This window comes from Populus trichocarpa, chromosome 6 (genome assembly GCF_000002775.5).
Source record: "Populus trichocarpa isolate Nisqually-1 chromosome 6, P.trichocarpa_v4.1, whole genome shotgun sequence".
Taxonomy (NCBI): domain Eukaryota; kingdom Viridiplantae; phylum Streptophyta; class Magnoliopsida; order Malpighiales; family Salicaceae; genus Populus; species Populus trichocarpa.
The window spans coordinates 13,702,136-13,729,375 of NC_037290.2; the positions used below are offsets into that span (position 1 = coordinate 13,702,136).

General features: G+C 32.2%; 2 protein-coding genes across 3 annotated transcripts; one reads left to right on the forward strand and one right to left on the reverse strand.

The window, feature by feature from the left end:
- Positions 1-11,382: 11,382 nt before the first annotated feature.
- LOC7484683 (asparagine--tRNA ligase, cytoplasmic 1) lies at positions 11,383-14,403 on the reverse strand. Its single transcript, XM_024604354.2, has 6 exons — positions 13,806-14,403; positions 13,137-13,727; positions 12,293-12,549; positions 12,084-12,213; positions 11,898-11,956; positions 11,383-11,773 (listed from the first exon to the last, which is right to left on the reverse strand). Exons 1-6 carry the CDS (start codon positions 14,289-14,291, stop codon positions 11,590-11,592), a joined length of 1,707 nt encoding a protein of 568 aa, XP_024460122.1. The 5' UTR covers positions 14,292-14,403; the 3' UTR covers positions 11,383-11,589.
- Positions 14,404-23,946: 9,543 nt separating this feature from the next.
- LOC18100390 (vacuolar protein sorting-associated protein 32 homolog 2) lies at positions 23,947-26,953 on the forward strand. 2 transcript variants are annotated; one of them, XM_006381629.3, is made up of 8 exons: positions 23,947-24,100; positions 24,231-24,352; positions 24,664-24,763; positions 25,389-25,474; positions 25,590-25,681; positions 25,992-26,106; positions 26,209-26,395; positions 26,642-26,953. In XM_006381629.3, exons 2-7 carry the CDS (start codon positions 24,281-24,283, stop codon positions 26,389-26,391), a joined length of 648 nt encoding a protein of 215 aa, XP_006381691.2. In that variant the 5' UTR covers positions 23,947-24,100; positions 24,231-24,280; the 3' UTR covers positions 26,392-26,395; positions 26,642-26,953. The 2 variants fall into 2 exon arrangements, with proteins under 2 accessions (XP_006381691.2, XP_006381692.2); XM_006381630.3 differs by having other exon boundaries at positions 23,950-24,100; positions 24,228-24,352.
- Positions 26,954-27,240: the final 287 nt, after the last annotated feature.

Below are 27,240 nucleotides of genomic sequence, written 5' to 3' on the forward strand. Positions count from 1 at the left end.
CTTTTTATTTTTTTAAACATAGTAAAATGTCTTAATTGCCCTAAAAAAAAGTAACCTGGCGTTCATGGGTGTTTTGATTTTTCAACCTGGTTTTTTGGTTATAATCAAGTTGACTGAGAGTTGACAATTTAGCATTTTAACAAATATAAAATATTATTTGAAAAAAATGGTTAGAGCCTACAACTCACATACTAGTGGTTGGGAGACGCTCACGTTATTCTGGCAACTCATGATGATTTTAGCAGCGGTCAAACGATGGCTTCTGAATCGTCTTGATCGCCCTCATCCCTAGGTGTCTTATGTGGCCAACAAATCTCCAATTTAGTGTTGTTGAGCTTCTTTCTTTCTTTCTTTATTCTCTGTTCCTAGATTCTCACTTCTTTCCTTCTAATTCTTCAAAACAACCTTTTTATTTGTTTTTCCTTCGGATTTGGTGTCTTTTTATTTTAATTAATATTCATTATATTTTAAATAATTTATAAAATTAGAATTATTTTTTAATTTCATTCTCCTTTAATTTTTTTAGATGTTAGATTTAGTCCTTATTCTTTTTATTACTATTTGTTTTATTTGAGATAGTTTATCAAATTGAATGTTTTTTATGATTTTATTATCCTTAAGTTTTTTTTTCCTATCAGATTTTATCCTTATTTTTTTAATTACTATTTTTTTTATTTGAGTATATCTTTTAATTGATATTTTTTTCTAATTTTATTATTTAATATTAAATTGGTTAGGATTATGTAAACCATTGGTTAGAAATTTTCCGAGTTAGTGATATTTAAAATATTATTATGATGATGATGATGATGATGGAACAAATTTAAAATGAAATTATTATAGGTGTGATGAGACTTGAAAGTGGATAATAATTACAGTGTTGTAATTAAAGAAAGTTTGGTGCAAATGTATAATGAAACAAGTGAGAGCAATTAAATCATGAATGGCTTCTCTTGGAAACCATTAATGACCGGCGGTTTTGCTAGAGAAAAAGAGGGCTAGGGTTCTTTTATTTATCCTTCTCATTTCTTAAAGAAATCATCTAGAAAAGGATTAAGTGAAGAGAGTTTGTGTTGTTCTTGCATTCTTCACTTGAGTTATCAACAAATTAAAGTAAGAAACTCATCTAAAAAGAATAATTTAAATGCTCATGTGGAAAATTAGGTATATTAGTTTTATGTAAGAATTAAGTTATGAAGCTTAGTTCTTTGAAATGTTGTTCTAATGACTAAATTATATTAGTTAAGCATGAAATATCATTGGGTAATAATTTAATTAGAAGAATGGAAGAGAAAATATCATTTCTTTTCCCTGTCAATTACTGGTTTTTGGCCAAAGAAAAAAATTATTGGGGATGGGATCAATTGATAATAATTGTTAGGGGATGAGATTAGAAAGAATGTTAAATAGTTGAACTTTGGAAAAATAAAACTGAAACTGAATTTGATATCTGATGTACTACACAAATCGATCGACCGGTTAGGATTACTAAATGATTTAGTCAAATGATTGACAGAAGGAACAGTGAGTTTGGCTACTATTTAATTTAGTTGATCAAACCGGTCAACCATTAGGGACTCTAATGAAATTCAAGTAGCAATCGGGTGACCGATTGATTGTGCCAAGGCGAACTGGTTGACTGTTCTAACCGAAAATGAACTAGTATTGTTACAAAATAAAAAATTTGATATGGATTCCAATGGTGTTCATGTTATAATGGTAATTAGATTCTTGTGATCATAGGGGAGGCTACCGGTTCGGGATAACAACAAGGGATAATAGCACCACATGCACAAACTCCATGTAGGTGTCTAACACCTATATTTTGTAATTTTGCACTAATAATACTGCTTAATTTACTTATATATGTTCTCTAGTGTTAGTATGGAAAAATTATTTAATCTATAGAGAAAAAGAAAGAAAAGAAAGAAAATGGATGGAGAAAACTCGATTAACTACTCCTAATATGGAGGTTAATGATGTCAAAGGATTCTTTGACATCGACATTACTGAATGGTAAAGTTAAAGTATCTTAAGGAAAATTATGGATCCTAAAATATGCATTAGTTTTAGAGATTTAGGTAATGGGTTAGTTATGCTTAAGGAAAAAACGACGTCACCTTTACAACATCCTTTCTCATAAAAGGTTACCATTACTATATATTTTCTTTTAAATTTGTCTTCTTGATTGCCATTAATTAACCTTTTTTTGTTTATTTTCAATTTATTTCTAAACAATTTAACGGCATTATTTAGACACGTCATCTTGACTATTAAAATTCAACATTGATCATAGAAATGATAAACTATCTTTTCTCTTTTCCTTCTATTTTGAAAAAAAATTCAATATTGGTTCTAAAAGAAAGGACTTTTCAGAATAACCTAAATTAAACATACTTGTATTTTTTTTTTCAAAGTTAACACCCCATACCCTAGAATCCTTTTTTTTTTAAGAAAGAAAACTTGAAATCTGTTTTTGATTGGGTGAAACTACAAGTAAGAGACGATGTTGATAGCGTTTACTCTTTTTACTCAAGTTTTTAAAAAATTACCCCCCCTCCAACATGTGTCCCTAAAAGAAAAACTTTATCAACCTATGAAAACTTAAGTAAAACCAGAACCATGTTTCTATTTTTTTTAGGAGATTCACTAAGGTTGTTTTGGGCTAACATTAAAAGAAAGAACAAAAGAACACGAGTTAATTTCTAGAGACAACTCGGCCACTTATCACAACATAATCTATTCTTTCTTTTATTAAGTTTGAGTTGTCTAACAGTGCAACTTTCAAACTGTTATTGCTAAGCACCTGTAAATGAAGAAATTATTAAGGCCACTCTATTTTGGTTATAAAAAAAAAGAAGAGAAAAGCAAAGAAAACATCATCATGGACTTCTTATAGATCAAAGAGGAATACTATTCTTTTGGATTTTTGTATATGTCAATTTATTGTGATTTATTGCTACAATATGAAAATAAATGGCTATATAACAAATCATATTGTAAATTTATTTTCCAAACCTTATTAACCCGATTACTTGTTGTCCCTGCACTAAAATCTCTTTATTTCTTGACTTATCTCAAAGATCATTTTTTGGTTTCACGTAAAGCAAACATCAAAGAAAGTTTAAATTAATAAAGTTAAGTCCTAAGATCATAGTTTTATACACATACATTCATATGTTAAGAAGTAAAGTAAAACTAAAATTCCAAACAAAACTTTATATAGAAATTGTAAAGAGACATCACTGTACAAATATATTTGAACCTAGTTCTACAGAAATCTTACTCCTAGAACAAACTAGATTTTATAAAGAAGAAAAAAAATATTATGCGACTGCCTTTGCACTATATGTTACTTTTGTTATAGCCCTACCTTCTTCTTGCTCTTTTTTAGTGTATTTATTACTCTCTGTATTTTCCTCTATCCTCTTGTTTGCCCTTCTTCCTAGTTTTTTCAGTCTTTTTCTTTTCTGCCTTCTCTTCCCCCATCTTTTTCTTGGACTTGTTGTTCCCTTTTTAGATATAAGTAACAATCCTTTTTAGAAAGGAATTAGATCACCATCTCTATGAGGATTGATTCTTGAAAATTAAATGTTGGCCACCAATATTTCGTTGCTTGATTCGTGAAGATAAGATCAGATTTTGAAAACTAAATCTTGCATCAAAATGGAAAGGATGCCTGCTAGTCTTGGAGGGAGGCTGCTTGAGTGAGCATGTTTGGCATGAAATCTGTAATGGATTCTGAGAGTTAAAGTTTGATTTCTTATATCATGATTATAGCCAACATATCAAAGAACATGTTCTTTACTTTATTCATGAAGATAAGATCAGATTCTTAAAGTTGAATCTTGCATCAAAATGAAAAGGATGGTTGTTGGTCTTGAAGGGAGGCTGATTGAGTAAGCATGTTTGGCACAAAATCTATAGTTGATTCTGAGAGTTGAAATCTGGTTTATTGTACCTTGATTCTAGTCAACATATCAAAGAACATGTTTCTTTTATTTTTGTGCCACCAAGAGAATCAATCGAAATTAAAATTAAGCCTTAATAGTGCACGAGAGTTGGTCATTTTTGCCTCTTTTTTGCCCAAAAATCTGTAAATGGGAATACAACGACGCCATTTCCTTCGTATCTTCATCCTTTGTTCTTCCCCTTTTTAATCAAAACACATCATTTCACTTAATATGAAACGATGGTGTTTTAGGCCTTAAGGTTTCTTTTCTAATTAAATCAGGCACATATTCATATAAGTCCTTACAGTTCAGCGCCTTTTGCATTTCAGTCCTTAATCTTTAGATCTTCTTTAATTTGGTCAATTTCAACTCTTTTTCTTAATTTTTTTCAATTATACCCCTAATTAAAATATGTCCCCTAAATTCTCCGCTTTATCCATTTCAGTTACTAGTCCTTCAATTCTTCATTTTAAAGCTAAATTGACATCCAATTTTTTTTTCTTCAATTAAGCCATCAATTTATTTTCTAACTTGGCTATTTATTTCAAACTTATCTTGAACTTCAATTTCTTTTAATTTTAGCCAAATTAAACCAATTTAAGTCCATTTCTCTTCAATTCAGACCTTAATTATAACTTAAAAAAATTCAAATTTTATTTTTACTTGTGATACTCAAATATTGGTCCAATTGCAACCCTAGCTACATACTTTTTATATTTAATTTTTTTATTTTTTCTATTTATATTAATTTTTTATTTTTTATATATTTCTCTTTTTTATGATTTTCTAGATTTCTTGACACATAAAAATTAAATGAAGATAATAACAAAATTACTAAAATTATTGAAAAGATATTTTTATGGTTTTTTTTTTAATTTTTTCAAAGTATATATAAAAAAATAAGGGTAAAAAGTTGGGTTACAACACAAAGGATGGGGAAAATGGATTTGATCAGCTATTCCTGAAAAATAAGGGGAAGCTAATAATGTCAAGGTGAATACCTTAGCATTGGCACATTCCTTAATGTTTTGATTAGCTATACTAGGAATTGGTAGCTAATGATACTAGTGAGCTAGTGTTGATATTTTATTAATTAACCATTCTTAAGTCAATGGTTAATGATATCAATTTGAAATTGATATCAACATTAAAAAAAATCCAGGTTATGAATATCTGATAGTAAGAGGTTGTTAACGTGGAAGGTTAATTAAAGAGAACAAAAGTATGATAAGAAATGTTTTATTTTCAGGTGGAAATAAAGGGAAAAGGAATTTAATAATGATCTTTTAGTATATTTTTTATTATTAATTATTTTAAATAGTTATATTTGAATGCTGTACTTTTCAAGACCATCTTGCTCCCATCAAGCGTGACCTTACTTTTTCTCATTTTTGTTACCATAGGCTAGGTATATTATGCATGTTTTGAGATTATAATGTAATTTACTTAAATATTGAGTATAAATGTTAAACTTTAGGATTATGATGTATAATTATAAATGATTTTCTCTACATATTGTATCTCTATAAATATTATATGCATATGAAGGCTTTTATTTTCTTTAAAATCTTCATAATTATTATAATACGTTATCATATAGATAAATGTGATAGGATGAGTAAAATTGAGGTGTAGTGAGGTCCAAGATGATTGAACTACAAAGTGAAAACGTGAATGATAATGAAATAAGTCTTAGTTCGATAACTTGAGATCTTCTCGTATAGGTGAGATTCTAGTAGAGTTTTGGTAAAACTTATGGTAGAATTTTAAACAAGAAAATGGTATGATTCTATTTATATCGGTCGACCAAATGGAATTACAAATTTATTTGGTCGATTGTTTGATAAAATGAGTGGTTAAAAACGTTATTGTCTCAATCGATCAATGAAACTGATCGACCTATTAATCAACAAGTAAGAGAAATTGTATAACCATGGAATAAACCGGTTGATCGTTATCACTAAGAAGAAGAAAAATTACCTAGTTTTTTTAAAAAAATAATGTAAAAGAAATTATCTAGAAATGGCATATACAAAGCAAGAATGTTGCAGATTACATGTGAACCCATTTCTCACCTACTATAGAAAAAGAACCTGGAAGAATGGAATGAGGAATGTCAAAGAGCCTTTGATAAGATAAAATAATAATTGCAGAACTTGCTACTCTTGATCCCGCCAGTGCAGGAAAGCCTTCGATCCTGTATCAAATAGTAAAAAAGGCTGTTATGGGATATGTGTTGGGCTAACAAGATGATTCAAATAAAAAAGAGCAAGTTATTTACTATCTTAACAAGAAATTCACTAATTGCGAGTCTTGTTATAGAGCATTAGAAAAGTTGTGTTATAGCTTCATGTGAAGCGTTAGGTGACTCCGACAATATATGTTGTCCTGCACTACATAGTTAATCTTGAAGATGGATCCATTTAAGTATATTTTTTAAAACCCATACTTGTTGAGTACAATAGCAAGATGATATCGTCCATATGACAAGGAAGGCAATGAAAAGGAGTGTGGTTGAAGATCATCTTATGGATAATGCAATGATGATTATAAGCCTTTGAATTTTTATTTTCTAGATGAAAACGTTATGGTAGTAGAAATCGAGGAAAATGACACTAAAAGTGATAGGATTTCACGGGTTACGAGTGCGGGAGATTAACCTAGGTTTAAGAGAGTTACACGGGTTTGTTAGGAAAAAATTTTAAATTGATATTTTTTTATTTCATCATTCAAAATTAAATTGGTTTGAGAATCAATCTTCTTGATTGAGCCAGGGTCTATGATTTCATGAGTTGTGAGTTTAGAAAATTAACCCAAGTTTAGAAAATTTGTCCGAGTTTGCTTTTTTTTAAAAAAAAAAAAAAAGCTCATGGTTTTTCAGGTTCATCCTTTGACATTTATTTAATTTGAGATTGGGCTCTGTATTTTTTTTTCTTTTTATAAGTTTTTTCACTGATTTTAAAAATAACTCGGGTTATCTCGAGTCTTTGTCTTTGTCGTTTTTTGTTAAATTTATCTTGAAAAAATTGTTATTTAATTAAACTAAATTAATTGATTAAATATGAACATGAGATGCTCACTTTATGATATTTTGTTTGATTTGCTTTCCAGCTCATTGCTTTGACAACATGTTCATTCTCTTTTAGTGTCGTCATGCAGCGATGCGTAATGATATTGGAACCGTTTCAGCAAGCTTTTTCTGGTGGTACACAGTGGAGTGACAATATGTCTCCAACCGACTTTTCTTTATTTTCCTTCTAAGTATGATATTCACAACTTATTTTTTATAGTTAATTATTGCCATTTTTTTCATCCTATTTTTGTTTATGCTTTTTTTAAAATTATATTATTAAATTAAACAAGTTTATTAAATCCATTCAAACCAATGACTTGTGTCTCAAATTTTTCTTGCTTAATTGAAAAAGGCTATCATTGTTTGAACATTATTTTTTTATGCTATGAAAAATTTAGGTTAGCCCACGAAATAGCATGGGCACCTATCTAATATTAGCTAATTCTATAATGCTATTAATTTGTAATGTCCTTCCCTCCTTTAAACAACATGACACACGACATTTATTTTGTTAAAACAATGTTATTAAATTAGTTAAATTGGTAGCCAACATGAAGTGTTGGTTAAATTAACAAAAACATGTTCACATGTGTAAAACAATTAGGAGAAAAGTTGTAAGTTTAATAAGAAAAATAAATGAAGACATGTTGGTTAAAAATAACAACAAAAAATTCAATATGCTAACACTAGTTGAGATCATTTAAAAATGGGTCCATGTTAACTTAAATTCATTAAAATTAAATTTTGCAAAAGACATTCTCCTAGAAAATAGGTATTTTCTTGTAAGAATTTTTCTTAAAAATGAGACATTTGTTTTTATATGCCAAGAAAAATATTTTCTTATAAAAATAATATGGTTATTTTTCATTGGTAATTATGGAGTTGTAGTAATGAAATGAAAAAAATATTAATATTGATGACAGAAGTAGTGAGGTAATCATATCATAGTTATAGTGGTTATATTCGTGATAATAGTTATATTAGTGATATTGTTGGGTCGAGTAGGTCTTGTTATACTATAGTAGTGGTGGTGTCAGGGTTGTGGTTTCATTATTAATAAAAGCATGGTGATGGTGCACTAATGTCGATGGTAACTAACATGTGATGGTCGTGTAAGAGAGGTGGTGTTATATAAGTAGTGACGGTGGTTAAAATGATATAACAATCAAAGATAAATATCATATCCTTGTGATTAAGGAATTATTAGATGAGCTACATGGATCAAAAATTTACTTCAAATTGGATTTGCAATCGGGTTATCATCAAATAAGAGTGCAAGAGGAAAACATTTCTAAAACAACCTTTCGAACCCACGAAGGTCATTACAAGTTTGTAGTGATGCCATTTGGCCTTACAAATATGTCAGCAACCTTTCAAAGCCTCATGAACGAGCTCTTCCGTCCTTATCTTTGAAAGTTTATCTTGGTGTTTTTTATGATATCCTTGTGTATTCAAAATCATAGGAAGACGACCTTACACATTTATAAATTGTACTACAAATCTTATCCACTAACTCTTTATTTGCAAAAAAAGAAAAATGTCGATTTGGCATTTTACAGGTTGAATATATAGGGCATAAAATTTCTGAACAAGGAGTATCGGGAGACCCAATAAAAATACAAATGGTTGTGGATTGGCTGAGACCAACAACAACAAAAAAAGGTGCGTGGCTTCCTCTGGTTAGCAAGGTATTATCAGAAGTTTATCATCATTTTGGAAGTATAGTAGCCCTTCTAACCCAAGCAGCCCCTCTAACCCAACTCTTGAGTAAGGAAGGATTTCATTGGAATGAGGCATCAAAAATAGCCCTCAAACAACTAAAGGAAGCATTGACTTCACTACTAGTTTATGTCTTCCAAACTTCTCCCAAAGATTTGTGGTGGAATATGATACAAGTGGAGTTGACCTCAGTGCAATTCTTACCCAGAACAATTGCCCAGTGGTATATTTAAGTGAAGCATTAAAAGGGTCAGCCCTGACATTTTTTACCTATAAGAAAGAAATGTTGGTCATTATCAAGGCAATTAAGAAGTGGTGTTCATACTTGTTAGGAAAATCATTTATTGTTCACACTAGCCAAAAAAATCTTAAGTACTTGTTGGACAAACGAATTACTACTCCTACACACACAATGGCTGCCAAAGTTACTCGGTTACTACTATGAGATTGAATATAAATGAGAGCTTGAAAACAAGGTATGGATTCTTTGTCTCATGTAGTTGAGTTCTAGTTCTTGTCTATTTCACTACCCTTTGAAGATTAGTGGTCCATACTCCAAAAGGAAGTCTGCTAAAATCCTTTTTTATGAAGATAAGCTAAAAAAGATGTCTTCTCCACTCACTCAGCAACTGCTCCAATGAGATAGCGTGTGGTTTAAGAAAGGCAAAGTTTATTTAAGTCCCACTTCACTTTTAATTCCCAAGATCTTAGTAGACTGTCACTCCTCACCAATCAATGGTTATTTTGGGTATCATAAAACTATCTCTTGTATCAAGCAGAGCTTTCTCTGGTTTGAAATGTGTAGGATGGTTAAGGAGTTTTTACAACAATATGATGTATGCCAACGGTTCAAAAATGACTACATGAAACCAATAGGATTGCTTCAACCACTACCAATTCCTACACGGATATGGATTGATGTCTCAATGGATTTTATCGAAGGTCTGCCACCTTCTCATGGGTATACTATTATCATGGTTGTTGTAGATCGTTTGACAATATGCCCATTTTATTGCATTAAAACATTCTTTTACTGTTGCACAAATTGTGGCTAAGGTTTTTGTCACCAACGTGGTTCACTTGCATGGAACCCCAACATCCATTGTTAGTGATCATGATAAGGTGTTTCTCAATTCCTTTTAGAAAGCATTATTCCAATTACAAGAAGTTCAGTTATGCATAAGCTCAAGTTATCATCCCTAATTTGATGGCTAAACAGAAGTGATGAACTGTACCTTGGAGCAATATCTACGATGCTTTGCTGGTGACCAATCCTAAAAGTGGTTTGAGTGGATTCCATAGGCAGAATTTAATTACAACACCTTTATTCACTCCTCCACCAAAATGACCCCTTTTGAAGTTGTTTATGGCACTACACCCCAACCTTGTTGATATATGTTCCAGGTACTTCTCGCATCCAAGCAGTGGATGAGTGCTTGCGTGATCGCAATGCCATTTTAAAAGAGCTACGACACAATTTTTTTTTGACCCAAAATCACATGAAGTGTCAAGCATTTCAACACAAGCGAAACATCTCATATATTGTAGGGGATTATGTGTATTTAAAATTACAGCCTTATAGACAGACCTCTATGGCTTTTCAGGCCTCTATGAAACTCCCCGCATTTCTTCGGTCCCTATCAAATCATTAGGAAAGTTGATCCAGTGGCTTATAGATTGGTGTTGCTCTTGGTTCGTAAATTCATAATATGTTCGATATCAGTTTGTTAAGAAAGCATAACGGGCAAGTCACTCCAGCCTCACCCCAACTTCCCCCTATATCAGATACCTCTACTATCATTCCATAGCCTGAAGTCAATTAGATCATCGTGTAATTCGCAAGGGAAAATACTGGTCTACGTCCGAAGTTTTAGTCAAGTGAAGAGGAGCACCTACAGAAGATGCTACCTGAGAGAATAAGTGGTGTTCTACTAAGAGCTATCTTATTTTCATCCTCGTGGACACGGATTCGTAAGCGGGCGGAAATGATAGGACCATTTGTGTGCAGGAAATCGCACAGGATCATGTAGCGACTTGCAAGGCAAAGGCATAGGACTTGGTCTCTAGAACTTAGTCTATTTAGTTTTTGAGATATGTATCATTTTGTTGAATTTTTTAGAAGTGGAATAGTGGAAGTATCTTCTTTCTATTTTTTAATATTTTCTATTATGAATTATATGGCTATAAATGCCAAGGTTATTTTCAATAAAAGACAAGCTTAAAAATCCAATAAACAGACTTCTCCTCTGCTAAGTTTCTTCCTTAAATTAATTCTATCAGAAGCATTATTTTTTAAGGAAATTTCCACGTCCCGCGTGTGCTACCATGCTGTGGTTATTTATCATAAACAAATTCTCTCGGGCTTGAAAAAACTTTTACTCAAGATTTAGATGGCACCGGTGCAATGCCGATACTGGCTGGAATGGCACAAGCTGCAATGCCTTCCCAGAAACAGCACGTAAATATCTACCAAATTTGTAAATATCTACCAAATTTCAGTCTTAGCTCTACAATAATCTACAGAATCCGACTTCGGCTCTGACAAAGCTTGTAAGATAGGCATATGCATTATCATCTTGAATGATAGAACATGTCACCGGTGGTTGCCAAAGGAAAACGTTTTCTAAAAAGATTCAATTGACAAACATCACACGCAGCATCAGTGACCATTTAGCATAAAAGATGTTTCCTAAAGAGAAAACCTTCATCGCCTATAATTTCAGTTTGCAATTAAAGTTTGAATCTAAAACAAATGAAGTTATGGGAACTTCAGCAGAACAAACTGCTGTCGAATTCTATAGGCAAAAAGAAAAATATAATGTGTACCTATATAAAACTAAAATATCACAGATCTGCTCTGCCAGGGTATCTGGGGAATGGAATGACATCTCTAATATTGTCGATTCCAGTGGCAAAAAGTATCATCCTCTCAAAACCCAGGCCAAAACCACAATGTTTTACAGTCCCGTAACGCCGCAGGTCGAGGTACCACTCATATGGCTCAATAGGCAGTCCCATCTCAGCAATTCTGCAATGGAGAGTGCCCCCACAAAAATGAAATCATCAGCATAACGAATATAGTAAGAAGAAAACAAAAGTACATGCAACTTCGCATAAAACAATGTTGGACAATTCAAGCAGACTCCTCATACCTCTGCTGAATAACCTCATAGCGTTCCTCCCTTTGGCTTCCACCGATCAATTCTCCCACCTGCAATAAATGACAAAGCCAATTGGAATGAATGCAAAAAGGTAGGTAGGTGAATAGCTACCATGTTAAATGTAAGAATTGGGCACATGGTACGCAAACTTTAAAAATGTGCATGGGAATGATTTACCTTTGGTACAAGGATATCCATAGCAGCCACTGTCTTTGAATCATCATTGAGCCTCATGTAGAATGCTTTTATTCCCTTAGGATAGTTGTACACAATTACAGGCTTTTTAAATATATCCTCTGTCAAGTATCTGTATGAATAGACAAACCAAACCATCAATACATGCAAATCAAAAGGACAGAACATGCTACAGAGGCAGATTTGCATACCTTTCATGCTCAGATGCCAGATCAATCCCCCATTCCACGTTCTTCTCAAACTCCTTACCACCTCTCACTGCCTCCTCTAGCAGTTGCACTGCTTCTGTGTAAGAAATACGCTCAAAAGGGGTTGAAGAAACCATTCTTAGACGATCAATACAACCTTTATCATAAAGCTTAGCCATAAGTTCCATGTCATCAAAGCACTTGTTGAGTAGCCATTGGCACATGTATTTCACATATGCCTCTGCACAATTCATGTCATCCTGAAAAAATATGAAAAATTTGCTAACTGAAATATATTTCACATACCATATATATGTACAGAAAGGGAATTGAGAATCCTACTCTATGTGAAGTACAAAAGATTCTAACACTATAGTCAGTGTAAAATACAGAGGTATATTAAAAGAATAACCTTCACTTCATACATGAGAAGTTGTTTCTTATTCAAGAATAGTGTTCATATACACAACATATACTAATGCTCAAAACAACAATAGACAATAGGAACTTTCCAATTATCTTGTACAAAACATGTGATTTCACAAAAAAAAAATATTTTACTTAAATATGTGGTAGCAGATCGTAAAAGGATGAGAGAACCCTTAGTTTTGCCCCTCCCTACCCTACATTTTATCATTTCCTCTTACCCAATATAATGAGGGAGACTGTTGATCAGATCCATCAACAGCATATAATATAAACCATGTAGATGGGTAAATTAGTTGACAGCCAACATATCAGTAACAGCTCAGTTAAATAAAGACCAAAACCTGCAATTACAGGCACAATAAACGCTAGAATGCCGAAAAGCCAGATAAATCAATTAGAATAGCACATTGTAAAATACCTGAAGATCTGCAAATGCTATTTCAGGCTCCACCATCCAGAACTCAGCCAAATGTCTAGAAGTGTGAGAATGCTCAGCTCTAAACGTTGGTCCAAATGTATAGACACTGGAGACAGCACAAGCATAGGTTTCAACTTGAAGTTGGCCAGAGACTGTCAAAAATGCCTGACGGGAAAAGAAATCTTGACCATAATCAATCTTGCCATCTTTTTTAGGAATACCAGGTTTAAGCTTAGCTCTTTCCTCCACCCTTGAGAGATTCTCTTTGGCTATTTTAAGATCAGCCACAGAAGCACTAATTTCCTCCTTAGTTGCCTTAGCAGCTTTGAGTTGAGAAACAATATTACCTTTCTCCCCAACGGTAAGCTTAGCTGCTTCTAAGTCAGCCTCAGTAGGCGGAGGATTCAAAATGAGCTCCTTCTCGAGCTTTTCAGCTTCACTAATCAAGGTTGTAGCTTGAAACATTTCACCAGCACCTTCACAGTCACTTGTGGTGATAATTGGGGTATGAACATACAGAAAACCATGCTCTTGAAAGAAAGAGTGCGTGGCAAAAGCAAGTGCATTGCGAATTCGAGCAACTGCAGAAATCTAAAAAAAAAGACATTACACGCTTTCAGCTTTCAATCAATCATGCGGTAAATATTTGCAAACACAAAGCAAGCATACCGTATTAGTTCGGGCCCTAAGGTGAATATGATCCCTCAAAAACTCAAGGGAGAGCTTCGTCTTGGGAATCGGATAACTGGCAGGATCGGTAGGGCCTACATGGAGCACCTTATCAACACGGAGTTCAATCTTCTGCTTTGTACCTTCAGGGGGGGCCTTAAGCAAGCCCTCAACTAACACGCAAGTCCCAGTCTGCACAAGCGTGCTCAGATCTGCTACACCAGCATCCACGATAACCTGAAGGTTTGCAGGACACGATCCGTCGTTCACCTCCAAGAAAGCGAAGGAACCCTTCCCTTGCTCTCTCCCGGTCTTCACCCACCCACCGGCGCGGACTCGTTGGCCTGCCAGCCCAGCTCCTCCATCGGGACGACAAACGATTGATCGGACCGGGGCCCGGTCGGAGAATGGGTGCTTAAGAGAAGGGCCGTCGCTAATGGCCATCTCTGCGAGTTCTGGTGCTGGAGGCGTGGCCTGGCCACTCATTGCTTGGTTTTGGCGGAGAGAAAGCTGTAACGCAGGGACTTAAGGCTTGTTGTGTTTTACTGATAAAACCCTAATTTTGGTGGAGAGTGGGGGTGAATACAGAGGGAGAAGATTGGGTGGCAGTGAGGACCATGGTAGCTTGTTTCTTTTGACCTTCTAGCTTTGATTTGATTACTAAGTACACGTGTTAAAATCTGATTTATTAACAGAACACATGAGAGAATAAATACTCCACGCGAAACCACAGGATGGATTCTTCTATAGTTACGGTTTTTTCGTCATTGACTTTTAAAACATTTTTAATTTAAAAATATATTAAAATAATATTTTTTATTATTTTATTATTTTTAATATTAGCTAATCAAAATTATTAAAAATTTTAAAAAAATTTCAATATATTAATTTAAAATTTTAAAAAAATTAAAAAATATAAAAAATATAATTATACCTAAATATCAAACATTGCCTCTTAACACTTAATATGTTTAGTTTTTCTTTTTTCTTTTTGTGTCCAACAATATGATTTAATATCTTTATACCTATTTTATTTTAAGCTTTATATAGCATTTCGAATTTTACTCAAATAGTCTTAACATACAATTTAACATAGTGAGAATTAAAGTGGAGATTTGGATCATGGATGGGTTTGCTATGAGAATTGTACCTTGTTTAAGATTGGAAGAAAAGTATGAAACTTTACCTAACAAGAGTTTTGTCTGGAAAAACCATACATATATATATATATATATAATTGATCACCTGCATCAATCTATATAACAAGATGCGAAAAAATCACAATAAAATTAATTAATTATTTAAAGAATTTACAGGTTCAATCAAAAAATTAGTATGAGAATCATTCAACCATACAAAAAGAAAAAAAACACATAATATGTGGTAACCTTCTATAAAAATTCATCAACTGAATAAAGATCCTTACATAAGAATATTCATATAACGAGACGCGAATAAAAAGTATAAATCACAATAAAATTAATCAATTATTTAAAGAGTTTGCAAGTTCAATCAAGAAGCTAGTATGAGAATCATTCAACCATACAAAGAGAAAAAAGACACATAATATGTTGTAACCTTTCATAAAAAATCATCAACTAAATAAAGATCATTACATAAGAATATTTATATGCAAATATTAAAATTAATAGGTTAGACATGCACTCAATTCAAATAAACTCAAACTAATTAAAATAAGGTTTTAAAAAATAAAATAAATGAAACAATAGTTTAAGATTATTTTTCACCTTTTGCTACATATGATAGTGAAAAATACCCAAAAGAAATAATTATTGAAAAATCATTGCTGAACAAAAGCCTAATGACTTGTAAAACAAGAATTAATTTATGATCAATTAATTCTTCTTGGTTGATATAAAATTATTGTAAAACAAGTAAGCCAAATGCATAGTTATTAAATCTGGACCGGCCCGACAAATCGACCCCGGACCCGATGGCTGGACCGATCCAGGTAAAGCAAAAGACCGGGATAGCAAAAACCCGGCAAAACCTAGTTGCCTGCTAGGTTGACCCATGACTCGGGCGACCCGACGAAACTCGGTTAAGACCCGTTTTTTTTTCAAATGTGTTTTTTCTCCTAGCTAGAGACCCTTTATATATATATTAACCCTTTTCAAACTTCAGTATATAAATACTAGAAGAATGTTTTATTTTTTCAATGTTGGATTTGAAACCCTTTAGTATATATGCTCTATATTCACAAGAAAAAAATTATTTTTTCAAAGTGGGATTTGAAACCCTTTAGTATATATACTCTATGTTTACAAGAAAAAAAAGTTATGTTTTTTCAATGTGGGATAAAAAACTTTTTTGGTTTAAATACTTCAACTTAAAAGGATAACATACTAACATAATATCTTTTCAATGTGAAATAAAAAAAACCTTTTGAAATAATCTTTTAAATTTCATTATTTATAACACGTATAACTTATATTCATATGGATTGTTTATTAATTTTTTCATATGAAATATTAAAATTTCAAATTTTTTTAATTTTTCCAGGTTGATTCGAGTTGACCCAGGTCAACCCGTGTAACCCAAGACCTTGATCCTTGACCGGGTCAACCCTCGGGTCGGGTCCGATAACTATGGCCAAAGGCTGCCACATAAGTTCTCAATAATATTAAGGATTTCTTGTAATGAATGAAATCCATGACTCTTTAAAAAAACAATGTTTTTTTTTATATATGTTTTCACACTTTGCTAACAAATTCTATGGCCAACTTAAAATACGTCGTTCTCTCTCGTCTGAATGAATTAACGAACCTACCATGTATTGTTGGAAAGACATATATGTCTAGTTTCCAACCCATTTGGAATTGCATCCAGACTTCTTATGTATCTTCATATATGACCTGATGAGTAGACAAAGGTTCATCCTGAAAAATTTAAATATTTTTAACGCAAACCTTTTGACTTAGCCCATTGAATTCCTCTTGGATTCACTTTATTTTAGACCTTAGAATAGACTCAATGGACACTCCTAATGGATCATTTGATGTCTTAGCCAGGATCGTATCATCCCCTATCTCTTCTAAAGAATTCAACCTCAAATCATTACCTACATCAAACAAAGAAAGATTAGAAACTTTGAATATAACACTAATGTCACGCGTATGTGGCGTCGCGGCGATCGTCCACCCTCAAGTGTGTGTATCTATCTGACAAATATGAGAGACAAGGAATTCTTGTCTTTTATCAGCAGAAAAATGGAATGGGAGTTGCCACTTAATATTTTGGTCACTAAGAACCCTAACTAGTCTCAAAGATCGGGTATGGGGATTGATTACGTAAAGGAAAAGTATTAGCACCCCAAATACGCCTTACTTAAGGTAAGTTACATTATTTTATTGTCTGATATATGCTAAGACTTCATTGTCTTTCTGATTGTTGGTCCATCTATGATTTAAGAAAAATCCTCCTTAGTAAGGAAGTTTTTATCTTATCGGGTAAAAACCTAACCGTTATATGTCAACAAAAGAAATACCTTTGGAATATCGGGAATACGTTTTACATGAAAATTCGTAATCCCAGGTACTAAAATAAAACAAAATATTTTTTTAGGTTTTTTGAAATATTAGCCTAGTTCTCATGACTTTAATAAACTGGTTATTAAACCCAAAATGCATGCTAAAATATATTTTTTGAAGTTTTCTTTGTTGTATGAAAATACAATATGATTTTTCTTTTAGCTTTGAGAGGCTTGGCCATACGCATGAAAACAAAAATATATTTTTTTTGTTTTGACAAAAACCGGATATTTTAATACCGAAGTTATATTTTTACGGTATAAAAAATACAAATTGATATTAATCAAAATTCAGTAGAAAATACGCGGGAAAATCATGATTTTGTCGGAAAGAGTTTTTAAATTTTTTTTACTAGGTCAGACCCGAAACAAATTTGGGCTGGGACCGACCTAAATAAAATACAAACTATCTTATATTAGGCTGGACTCAGCCCAGCCGCGTGGACTGGGCTGATGATCCAACCCAGATTGGTCACTGTGCCCATGCACAGTAACCAATCAATTATAATTAGCCAGTTACTCTACTCATGCACAGTAACCGGGTAATTATTTTTCCTTGCTTGCAGAAACATGCACAATGCACATTCTGCATGCAAGAAGATGAAACGGGAAACAGAGACGAGGGGGAGAGAATTACCTGGAATGAAGGAGCATGGTTGTTGTCGCTGGCGGTTGCTCACGGTGGCACTTGGAGTTGTTGTCGCGGCAGCCGGTGGTTCGCGGTGGTGAGAAGAAATGGACGATGGCCACTATCGTTTTTCCTTTCTGTAGAGGCGCAGATTTGTTCTTTTTTCTTTTCGAGTGTTGCAGTGAAACTAACAGGGGAAAAAGATGGCAAGAGGCTGAGGAAGAATGACGGTGGCATTGGCAGTGCTAGTGGCGGTGGTGGCAGACCTCGGCTAAAGACGGTGATTCTTCATCTTTTTCTGCGTGCTTTCTTTTCCCTCTTTTCACTCCACTGCGTTTCCTTTTTCTTTTGCTCTTCGTTCACCCTCAGCTTCCCTCTGTCTTGTTCTTTCCCTTGTTTTCTTCCTTTTCGTTTCTCTTTTATTTCAGTCTCGTTCGTTCTTTTTTGCTTTCTGTTTTTTTTCTTTCTTTTTCGTTTCTGTTTCCTCTATTTTTTTCGTTCTTTCTCTCCTCTATATCTTAAACAATTCTTTCTTCAATCTCTCACATTCGTCCCCCAAAATTTCCCGCCCTCTATTATGTCTCCAGTTCTCCCCTGTATTTATAGGCAGTCGGAGGAGAGGGTCACCATACCTTATCCAAGCGCAGGGCATGGTAATCGGGGCATGGGTCTTCTGTTTTTCATCATGGTGGGGGGCATGAGTCTCCTGTTTCTCCATTAATGGTGGCAAGGCATGTTATGTTAGGAGAGAGAAAGAGAGAGCGCGAAAAAAATTCAAAAATCTCCTTCTTCCCTGCCTTTATGCACGCAGGGGAAGAAAGAGAATAATATCGTTCAAAACAACACTGTTTCAATTTTTTTTATTTTTTTTACAGTGAATGAAATGCATTTGGGGAATAACCCAAAAATGGATGATGACAACTAACATTATACTCTCCTTGTAGATCTACTTTGTAGGCATTGACTACTTCAAGGGATCTGAATGAACCATTTCCTCTAAATATTAATTTTGATTCCCTATATCTAGAAAATGTTTATTTGTGTAAGTACACCCAAACTCAATCTCTCAGTTCAAGACAACCCTTTTTTTGTCTTTTGTTTGCTTGGAATGCATATTTCTCATTATTTTTCTCAATATATTGTTGTATCTTCTTAAACAATACTTTCATCACCTGTGTTTTTATATTGCCATCAAGTCTAACCATTTCATCAATAAGTAAAGAAATCAAATCCAGTAAAGTTAAACTATAAACTATTTTAAATGAAAAATATTTTTTCCAATTTAATAAATTAGCATATAACAATTTATTTTGTAACATATTAAACAAAAATTATAAATGCTTAATACGTTCACCTAAATTCTTACTATGAATATCATCAAAGTAATTAATAACAAAGCTATTTATGAATGCACACAATATATGTTTCATCAATCTCATTAAATTATTATTTGCAATAGTAAGACTAAATAACATGAACCATTCAAATAATATGTATTTAGTCTTAAAGTTATTTTTTTCTATGTCCCCTTCTTTCATCTTAATTTGATAGTAATCAATTTTTAAATCAATCTTACTAAACATTAAAGATTCATGCAACTCATTAATAATATTATCAAATTCAGGGATAAGATGTCTATACTTTATCATACTATTATTGATTGCACCATTTATCAATAGCAAACCACTATGGATCTCATCAGGAATATATAGCAAGATTTGGACAACAACTTTAACCCTTAATCAGAAAGCTTTACCAAACTTCAATTGACCTGAAATTTTAACTCAAGATAAAAAAAAAGATTTCTGAAAACTTTTGGTAAAAGTTCAACTTGACCCAACGATCGAATAAAAAATTATGTTTGTTGGTGTAAATTTGCACAGTATAACAAATTAAGCTCAAATCCAAATTTGATTGTTCTATATCATCCTTAAAATTTTATAACAAAGATATAACAATACTTAAAATAAGAGAATCAAAATTGTTAGTATTAGAATATACATCCTTATACACAAGTAAAGTCATAGGTATGTCTAGAAAAATAAGCACTCTTGATATTGCTCTCTTTTATAAAGAAACTTAAGTATTTACCTATATTTTCTACGTACTCTTCTTTTCTCATCCTTATTTTTTTCTTTCCACTCTTAGTTTTAATTGACCTTTTTTATCCCTTAGCCGAATCTGAGTCTTTTCTCTCCTCTCTTATTTTTTTTTCCTTTAAGGCTCACTTTATTTTCACTCTTTAAACTCATGACCTCATATGGTTTATTTGTCTCCTCGACTTTGCTTTCTCTTTTTCTTAGAAGCTTTTATTTTGCCATCTTTTGCCTCCAACAATACTGTATGTAAGTAGTAGCTGATAATGATTTTAGTTAAGCACGTCATACTAATGATTTTTGTACATATTTTTACATGGCAATGACAACCTCACATTGTTGTATTACCATTTCAGCTTCATCTTTCTTTTTTAATTTTAATTGGTCTTCATAAACCTCTTTAGGTGACAATAATGTAAGTATGTATATCCTTCCATCTTTCTTCAAAGTATACCTATTATTGAACCCGTCATACTTAGCCTTCCTATCAAACTGTCAAGGTCTTCCCAATAATAAATGACTAGTATGCATATGAACCACATCACATAAAACCTCATCCTTATACTTTTCAATCAAAAAATAAATCAAAACATGTTTAGTCACCATAACTTCACCACATGCATTCAACCATCAAAACTTATAAGGTTTATCATGCTTAACAATGTTTAGATTTAATTTCTTAACAAGTATAGTACTACCAACATTAACACAATTTCCACTATCAATAATCATAATACACACCTTATTACTAATGTGACATCTAGTATGAAAGATGTTCTCTCTTTATTGCTCATTTACCAATTTTATAGCAACATTTTTATTCTTTATCTTTAAAATTATCTCCCACACTCTTTTCATTCACTATAACCCTAATGGTAGGCATTTCAACTTCCTTTTCCTTACGACTAGGAACTCCTTGTCTATTAATCATCTCATCAAGTTTACTCATTAATACCTTCATCATAACTTCCATTATATTCTGCCTTTCTTCCACAGTTCTCTTCTTTTTTTCTTCAACACTTTTTGAAGACATTATTCATACTTGAAATAAAGGTTAGTAGCAAGGAAAGTTTACTTACAATAAAATTAACTCCTTTTATGTTTCACATAATTTATTAGGTTTTTCACTCTAATAGTCTCGCTATGCCTTTTACCACTCTATTCTTGTACTTTAGTTCTTAAAAATAACTTATTGATTTATCAAACAATTAACCAAACTACACAATAATTTATTTTATATTTAAAACAATCAATAATTAAGAAATATTCAAACTTTCAAAACAAAACTTGAGGACAAACTTATGAGTAGCAATGTAAATTTGCGCTAATACAATGATGAAAACGAAGAAACAAAATAAAAGCAAGAATTATATTAAAAAACAACGAAAACTATAAAATTCAAGAAAATAAATAAATCGATGCAAGAAATCAAGAAACTAAAAAAATTGATGCAAGATAATTCTATTCTACCCAGATTTGCAAGAAAACAATCAAGATTACCAAGAATTTTTAAGACAAATTCCAGTTAAATCGTAGTTCATGCAAGATTTAAATTTTTTGAATTGCTTCTCTAAGAATCCTTTCAACATTTGTGATTTTGATGTTTTTTTTAATAGGTTCTGAATTTTTCAAGTCCAAAATGAACACAATTTGTTATTTATATTTTTTTTCTCTAAGCAACTTCAAGACTTTTTTTTCTTTTCCTATCGAAAATTGATTTTCTTCTTCCTTTTATTTTTAATCAAGATCCACCAAAACACCATAAAGATTCAATGTTTTTTTTTTTGTAATAGCCAAAACCTTGGAGAAAAAAAATTAAACCAGGAAAAACAAAAACAAAAACACAAACCCTAGATATGGCAAGATTTAAAAAAAAAATCCTAGAATTACTTGTAATGATGAAAATTAAAAAGATATAACATGAAATTAGTCTTGCTCTGATACCAAACTGATATGGAATTATACCTTAGATTGTTAATTTAAGGTTTGAAGAAACGTTTGCTACTTGATCTAACAAGAACCTTGCCTTGAAGAACCAAAATTATAAGCAATTGATCACCCCACCCTACGCCTATAACAAGACGCAAACGAGAAGTATAAATTACAATGGAGTTGATCAATTCTTCGAAGAGTTTGCAAGTTCAATCAAAAACTTAGTATGAGAATCACTCAACCACACAAAGAGAAATAACCACACAATATGCGACAACTTCTAAATAAAATTCTTCAACTCCTTAAAAACCCTTACATATAAGAGTATTTATATGTAAATCTTAAAACTAATAGGTCAGACATGCACTCAATTTAAATAAAGCTCAAACTAATTAAAATAAGATTTAAAATAATAAAAATAAATAAGACAATAGTTTAAGATTAATTTTCACCCTTCATCATATATGATAATAAAAAAATATCTAAAAGAAATAATTGTCGAAGAATCCTTACTGAACAAAAGCTCGATGCCTTATAAAATAAGAATTAATTTCTAACTAGTTAATTCTTCTTGTTTAATATGAAATATTTTTAAAATAAGTAAGTCAAAGGCTACCATATAAGTTTTTGATAGCATTAACGACTCTATGTAGTGAATGGAATATGTAAATGTTATTTTGTTGGTTTAGATTAGTAAAGATTTTTTTACGACTGGTAAAAAGATAATTTGGTTAAGAAAGAAGTTTATCAAGATTAGTTATCATTATTTTCTCTATAATTATGTTATTAGTTTAGATTATTTAAAAGATAAGTTCAAATAGAGTTGCATTTTTTTTCTATGTAAGATAGAAGGTTTTTGAATTTATAACAAACATGTCAACCAATGATTTTTTAAATCAATTTCTCATTTACTCATAATTTGTTTTAACCATGTTAATATTTCATATTAAAGAACTTATGTAAAAGATAATTTCCAACAAAGTTTTGACCTTAAAATTAAATGAAACCTACTTTAAATTTAGCATCAAATATGTTCATTAATCATATTTTTATTAAAACAAATTTCAACACTTAACACTCAATAAAAAAAAAATGTAATGAATAGAATATTGAATTTGAACACCTTTTGTCTGTGACCTTGAACTTGCATTAGACAATATAAAAAGAACCTTGTGTTTTATCTTGCATTTTCACACAAAAATCCATTCAACCTAAATAGGTGGGAGTCGACCTTACCACTAAACAATAAAAACCTAAGACCATATTATTGCTAAAATATGGAGTTTTTGGGATTCTAGCATGGTAAAAAAAATTAATAAAATAACACAATATAAAAAATATTTAAAAAAATAATATAGTTTATAGATATCTATGATTCCCGAGCTTTAAATGTCATTTGCAGCTCTCTCAAATTGTAAAATTGATAGACATAAGATTCAATAAGGAGAGAGGATAGAGAGAAAAGAAAGAAAGAAAGAAAGAAAGAAAAAAGATTATAAAAACACATCAAAAGTCCAATGACAACACTACCGGTATCGTTAGAAAGATCTCAATAAAATAAATTCAAAAATACAAAAAAAAATCACAAATAATGATCAGAGTGTACCACATTAGTAGCTTAAAGGCAAATAAGCCTCGATACTTTTAAATAACTCATGTAATTTGCTTTGTTTATTATTTATGATTTTTTTTAGTGTTATTAAATTTATTTTATTAGATCTTTCTAAGAATATTGTTGATGCTGTAATTAAAATTTTGATAAGCCTCAGAGATTTTATTTTTTTTAACCTTTTCCTCCCCTGTCCCTCTTCAGGAGAAAAAAAAAGAAAGAAAGTAAAAGGTCTTTGAAGTATTTTGTTAAAGAAGTCAATGAAATCTCAAGGAGTAAGGAAAGTGGGACCCCAAAAAAAAAGAAAAAGAACGAATTAGTGCAAAGTAGCTTCCTCCTCTCTCTCCAATACAAGAACAACACGCTTAAGAGGGAAAGGGGGAAAAAAAAAAAAACCCAAAACAAAAAAACTCCGCTCTCTCTCTGTGTTCTTCAACATCATCAAGAACCCTATTCTCTGAATTCGATCGATTTTCACAGGTCTGTTTCTATCATGATCTTTTATTCAATTGAATTTAAATCGATTTAAGTAGATCTATCTGTCTTGATTCTTGGATTTTGGGTTTGATTTGATATTCTAACGTTAAGTTTTGTGTTTGCGATGTAGAAGATCGCGAGGAAAAACATACAGACAGGGTTTTTAAACGAAAACAATCCGCCATGTTTAACCGCTTATTTGGAAAACCTAAGCAGGAAACCAATGCTCTAACTACGTTAGACAAATTAAACGAGGTCGGGTTTTTTTTCTTTTTTTTTTTTTCTTATCCTTAGTTTGTTAGATTTCGCTGCCTTTTATTTTGAAAATTGAAATTATGTGTTTCGAAAGTAATTATTATTGTAATCATGGGCTTCTTCTTTTTTATTTTTTTGATGAATTTCTTGTTGGTTATGAGAATGAGTCATCTGGGATTTATGATTAGGAACTAAATTTTTTTATATTTATGCGTTAGTTAGACTTTTTTTAGTTGTACATGTAAAATTGTTCTTCTATTATTATTTATTATTATTATTTAACTTAGATGTTAATTCTCCGCATTATATAGACACTTGAAATGCTAGAGAAAAAGGAGAAGGTGCTCCTTAAAAAGGCAGCTGCCGAAGTTGAAAAGGCTAAGGAATTCACCCGAGGGAAAAACAAAAGGGGTATGATATTGCTTGTTCGTAATGGCCATTTATGATGTTTGATGTTCGCAATTGGATTATAATGCTATAGACCTTTTTATTTCCTTAACTTTTACAATGCACATGCAAGTGTGTACTTAATGGGCTACAGAAAGTTGGCAGATCTATGTCTCTGTTTCATTGCTTCTCATTTTTTTATGGCTAAATATTGGCATTATTTTTCTGTCAATGTCCCCTCGTTGCTTTTGCATGGAACATCAAGTGACTTTCAGTTATCCAACTCCTGTCATGGTGTCTTGATTTCAATCTTCATTGATTCTCATATTTCTGATATTCTCATTAGGAGTTCTTTACTTAGATAATGATTTTGTGGATAACTCCTTAATTGAAATCGACAACTCTACTGAGCTATTAAATCTTATACTTTGAAATGTTTTTATGCTTTAGCATCGTGGCTTGTTGAATCTTGTGACTATGGATGTGGATTATCATCTTTATACTGTAATCAAGTGAAGAACTGTTGGCAATGGTTTTTATCAGATAGACATCTATTACATGAATATATATATCTTGAAACAAGTGCAGCATTATTTATAAAATTTGGGTTGTTTGCTAGTCAAACACTGATTGACAATGCTTTTTTCAGCTGCAATTCAATGTTTGAAGAGGAAGAGGCTGTATGAGCAGCAAATAGAACAACTTGGAAACTTTCAATTGCGCATTCATGATCAGGTCAGCTGGTGTTTTTACTATTGCTTTTGGTTCAACTGTATCTTAATAAATCTGTGTAAGTTTTGGCTAAATGAGTAAAACCTTAAATTTTGTGCTCTGGATGTCAATGTTGCAGATGATAATGTTAGAAGGTGCAAAAGCTACTACTGAAACTGTAGATGCGTTAAGAACTGGTGCAGCTGCTATGAAGGCAATGCAGAAAGCAACGTATGTACCAATTTTATCAGTTAAACATATTAATGGAATCTTCACGCATGGTTTACTTATTGTCTTTGGTGGCAACATATTCACTTTCCTGGTTGCTGCACCCAAATCTTAACCGTATAAAGCTTGTTTCACCCTGAAAATGTTTGTGTTTATCATTCTCTTGTTCCCTTTAAGTATTTCTTTTCAAATGGTTGCTAACTTGGAAACACCATCTTTATTTGGCTTCAACTTGGTCCAGTTGATATCTGAATAATGAAGTTGTATGATACGAATACATGTTGTTAATATATGTGAAAATGATGGATTATAGGAATATTGATGACGTGGACAAGACGATGGATGAGATCAATGAGCAGACAGAGAACATGAAACAGATTCAAGAAGCATTATCAACCCCCATTGGTGCTGCAGCTGATTTCGATGAGGTCAGTGTTTCAATTGCTGATTTCAATTCTAAAGCCCTAGCTCTTGAAATTGTGCATAAGTTCTCATCTGCTGGAGCATCTAAAATAGTTGGAACTTTTCAGGATGAATTGGAGGCAGAACTTGAAGAACTGGAAGGAGCTGAATTGGAAGAGCAGCTTCTTCAGCCAGCAACAACAGCTCCTGCTGCTCCAGTGCAGGTCCCAGCTGGCAAGAAACCAGTTCCTCAAAAACGCACAGCTGAGGAAGAAGAACTTGCTAACTTACAGGCTGAGATGGCCCTTTGAGCAGGTTCTACTTTTCATTCTCTTATAAACAATGATCTGATCCTTCTTTTCAGACACTAATGCACTAGCTAGCAGTTGATAGCTGAACCATTAAGGAAAAATAGATTGCAAGTTGGATGCATTGAGCCCAAAATGTTACACCATATGTTGAAGTTATTTCTTTCAACAAAATAACACTTGAATGCAGTTGAATATGGCTGCAGTGTGGGCAAGTACATGTAGAGTTGATTTTCTGGGTTGACTGTTGCAGGCATCATGTTCGAGAATGAAGAGATTATTTATAGATTGGCCATGTTGTATGATAGAGTTTGTGCCAGTCCTACGCATCCAGTGTGCATTGAAACGTGAACAGACAATGTATATAAAGATTGCGTAAGCTGAATTTAGTTCTTCAAATTTGTATCCTGCCTCGTGGAGCTTTCGATTGTGTTCGTTATCCTTGTTTCTTTCTCTGTAGGACTGTCTTGAATTACTTTTTATCATGATGTGTCACCAACTTGGTAATCTTCAATTATCGTTCAGAATATAGTGAATAATTGAATATAATATCCCCTTGGTATCACTGTTTTATTGGTTGTATTTACAGTTCATCTCCAATGAATGTTATGAAATGTGGATCTATTTACAGTGCTTTTAAATTTCAACATGACAGTGTTTGGTAAAATCAAATCTATATTTATTATTTTTAGCTTTTTAAGTAGTAATCCCTTAAGCACGGGATTACATGCTTCTTTTAAAATCAGAATCTGTTTCCACAATTAATTGTTAATTTTTTTTCTATCTTTTTAAACCACACCTTTCCTCAACTTTTCAAATAATAACGTTTCATTTCTTTTCTGGAAAGCAAAT

What these genes read in the sequence shown, in the direction of transcription:
- LOC18100390 (XM_006381629.3), top strand. Translation starts at nt 24,281, where the DNA reads ATGTTTAACCGCTTATTTGGAAAACCTAAGCAGGAAACCAATGCTCTA. An exon ending in CGTTAGACAAATTAAACGAG is followed by an intron (nt 24,353 to 24,663) that starts GTCGGGTTTTTT and finishes CGCATTATATAG; the next exon opens with ACACTTGAAATGCTAGAGAA. An exon ending in AATTGCGCATTCATGATCAG is followed by an intron (nt 25,475 to 25,589) that starts GTCAGCTGGTGT and finishes TCAATGTTGCAG; the next exon opens with ATGATAATGTTAGAAGGTGC.
- LOC7484683 (XM_024604354.2), bottom strand. Translation starts at nt 14,291, where the DNA reads ATGAGTGGCCAGGCCACGCCTCCAGCACCAGAACTCGCAGAGATGGCC. An exon ending in TTAGGGCCCGAACTAATACG is followed by an intron (nt 13,728 to 13,805) that starts GTATGCTTGCTT and finishes CTTTTTTTTTAG; the next exon opens with ATTTCTGCAGTTGCTCGAAT. An exon ending in TGGATATCCTTGTACCAAAG is followed by an intron (nt 11,957 to 12,083) that starts GTAAATCATTCC and finishes CATTTATTGCAG; the next exon opens with GTGGGAGAATTGATCGGTGG.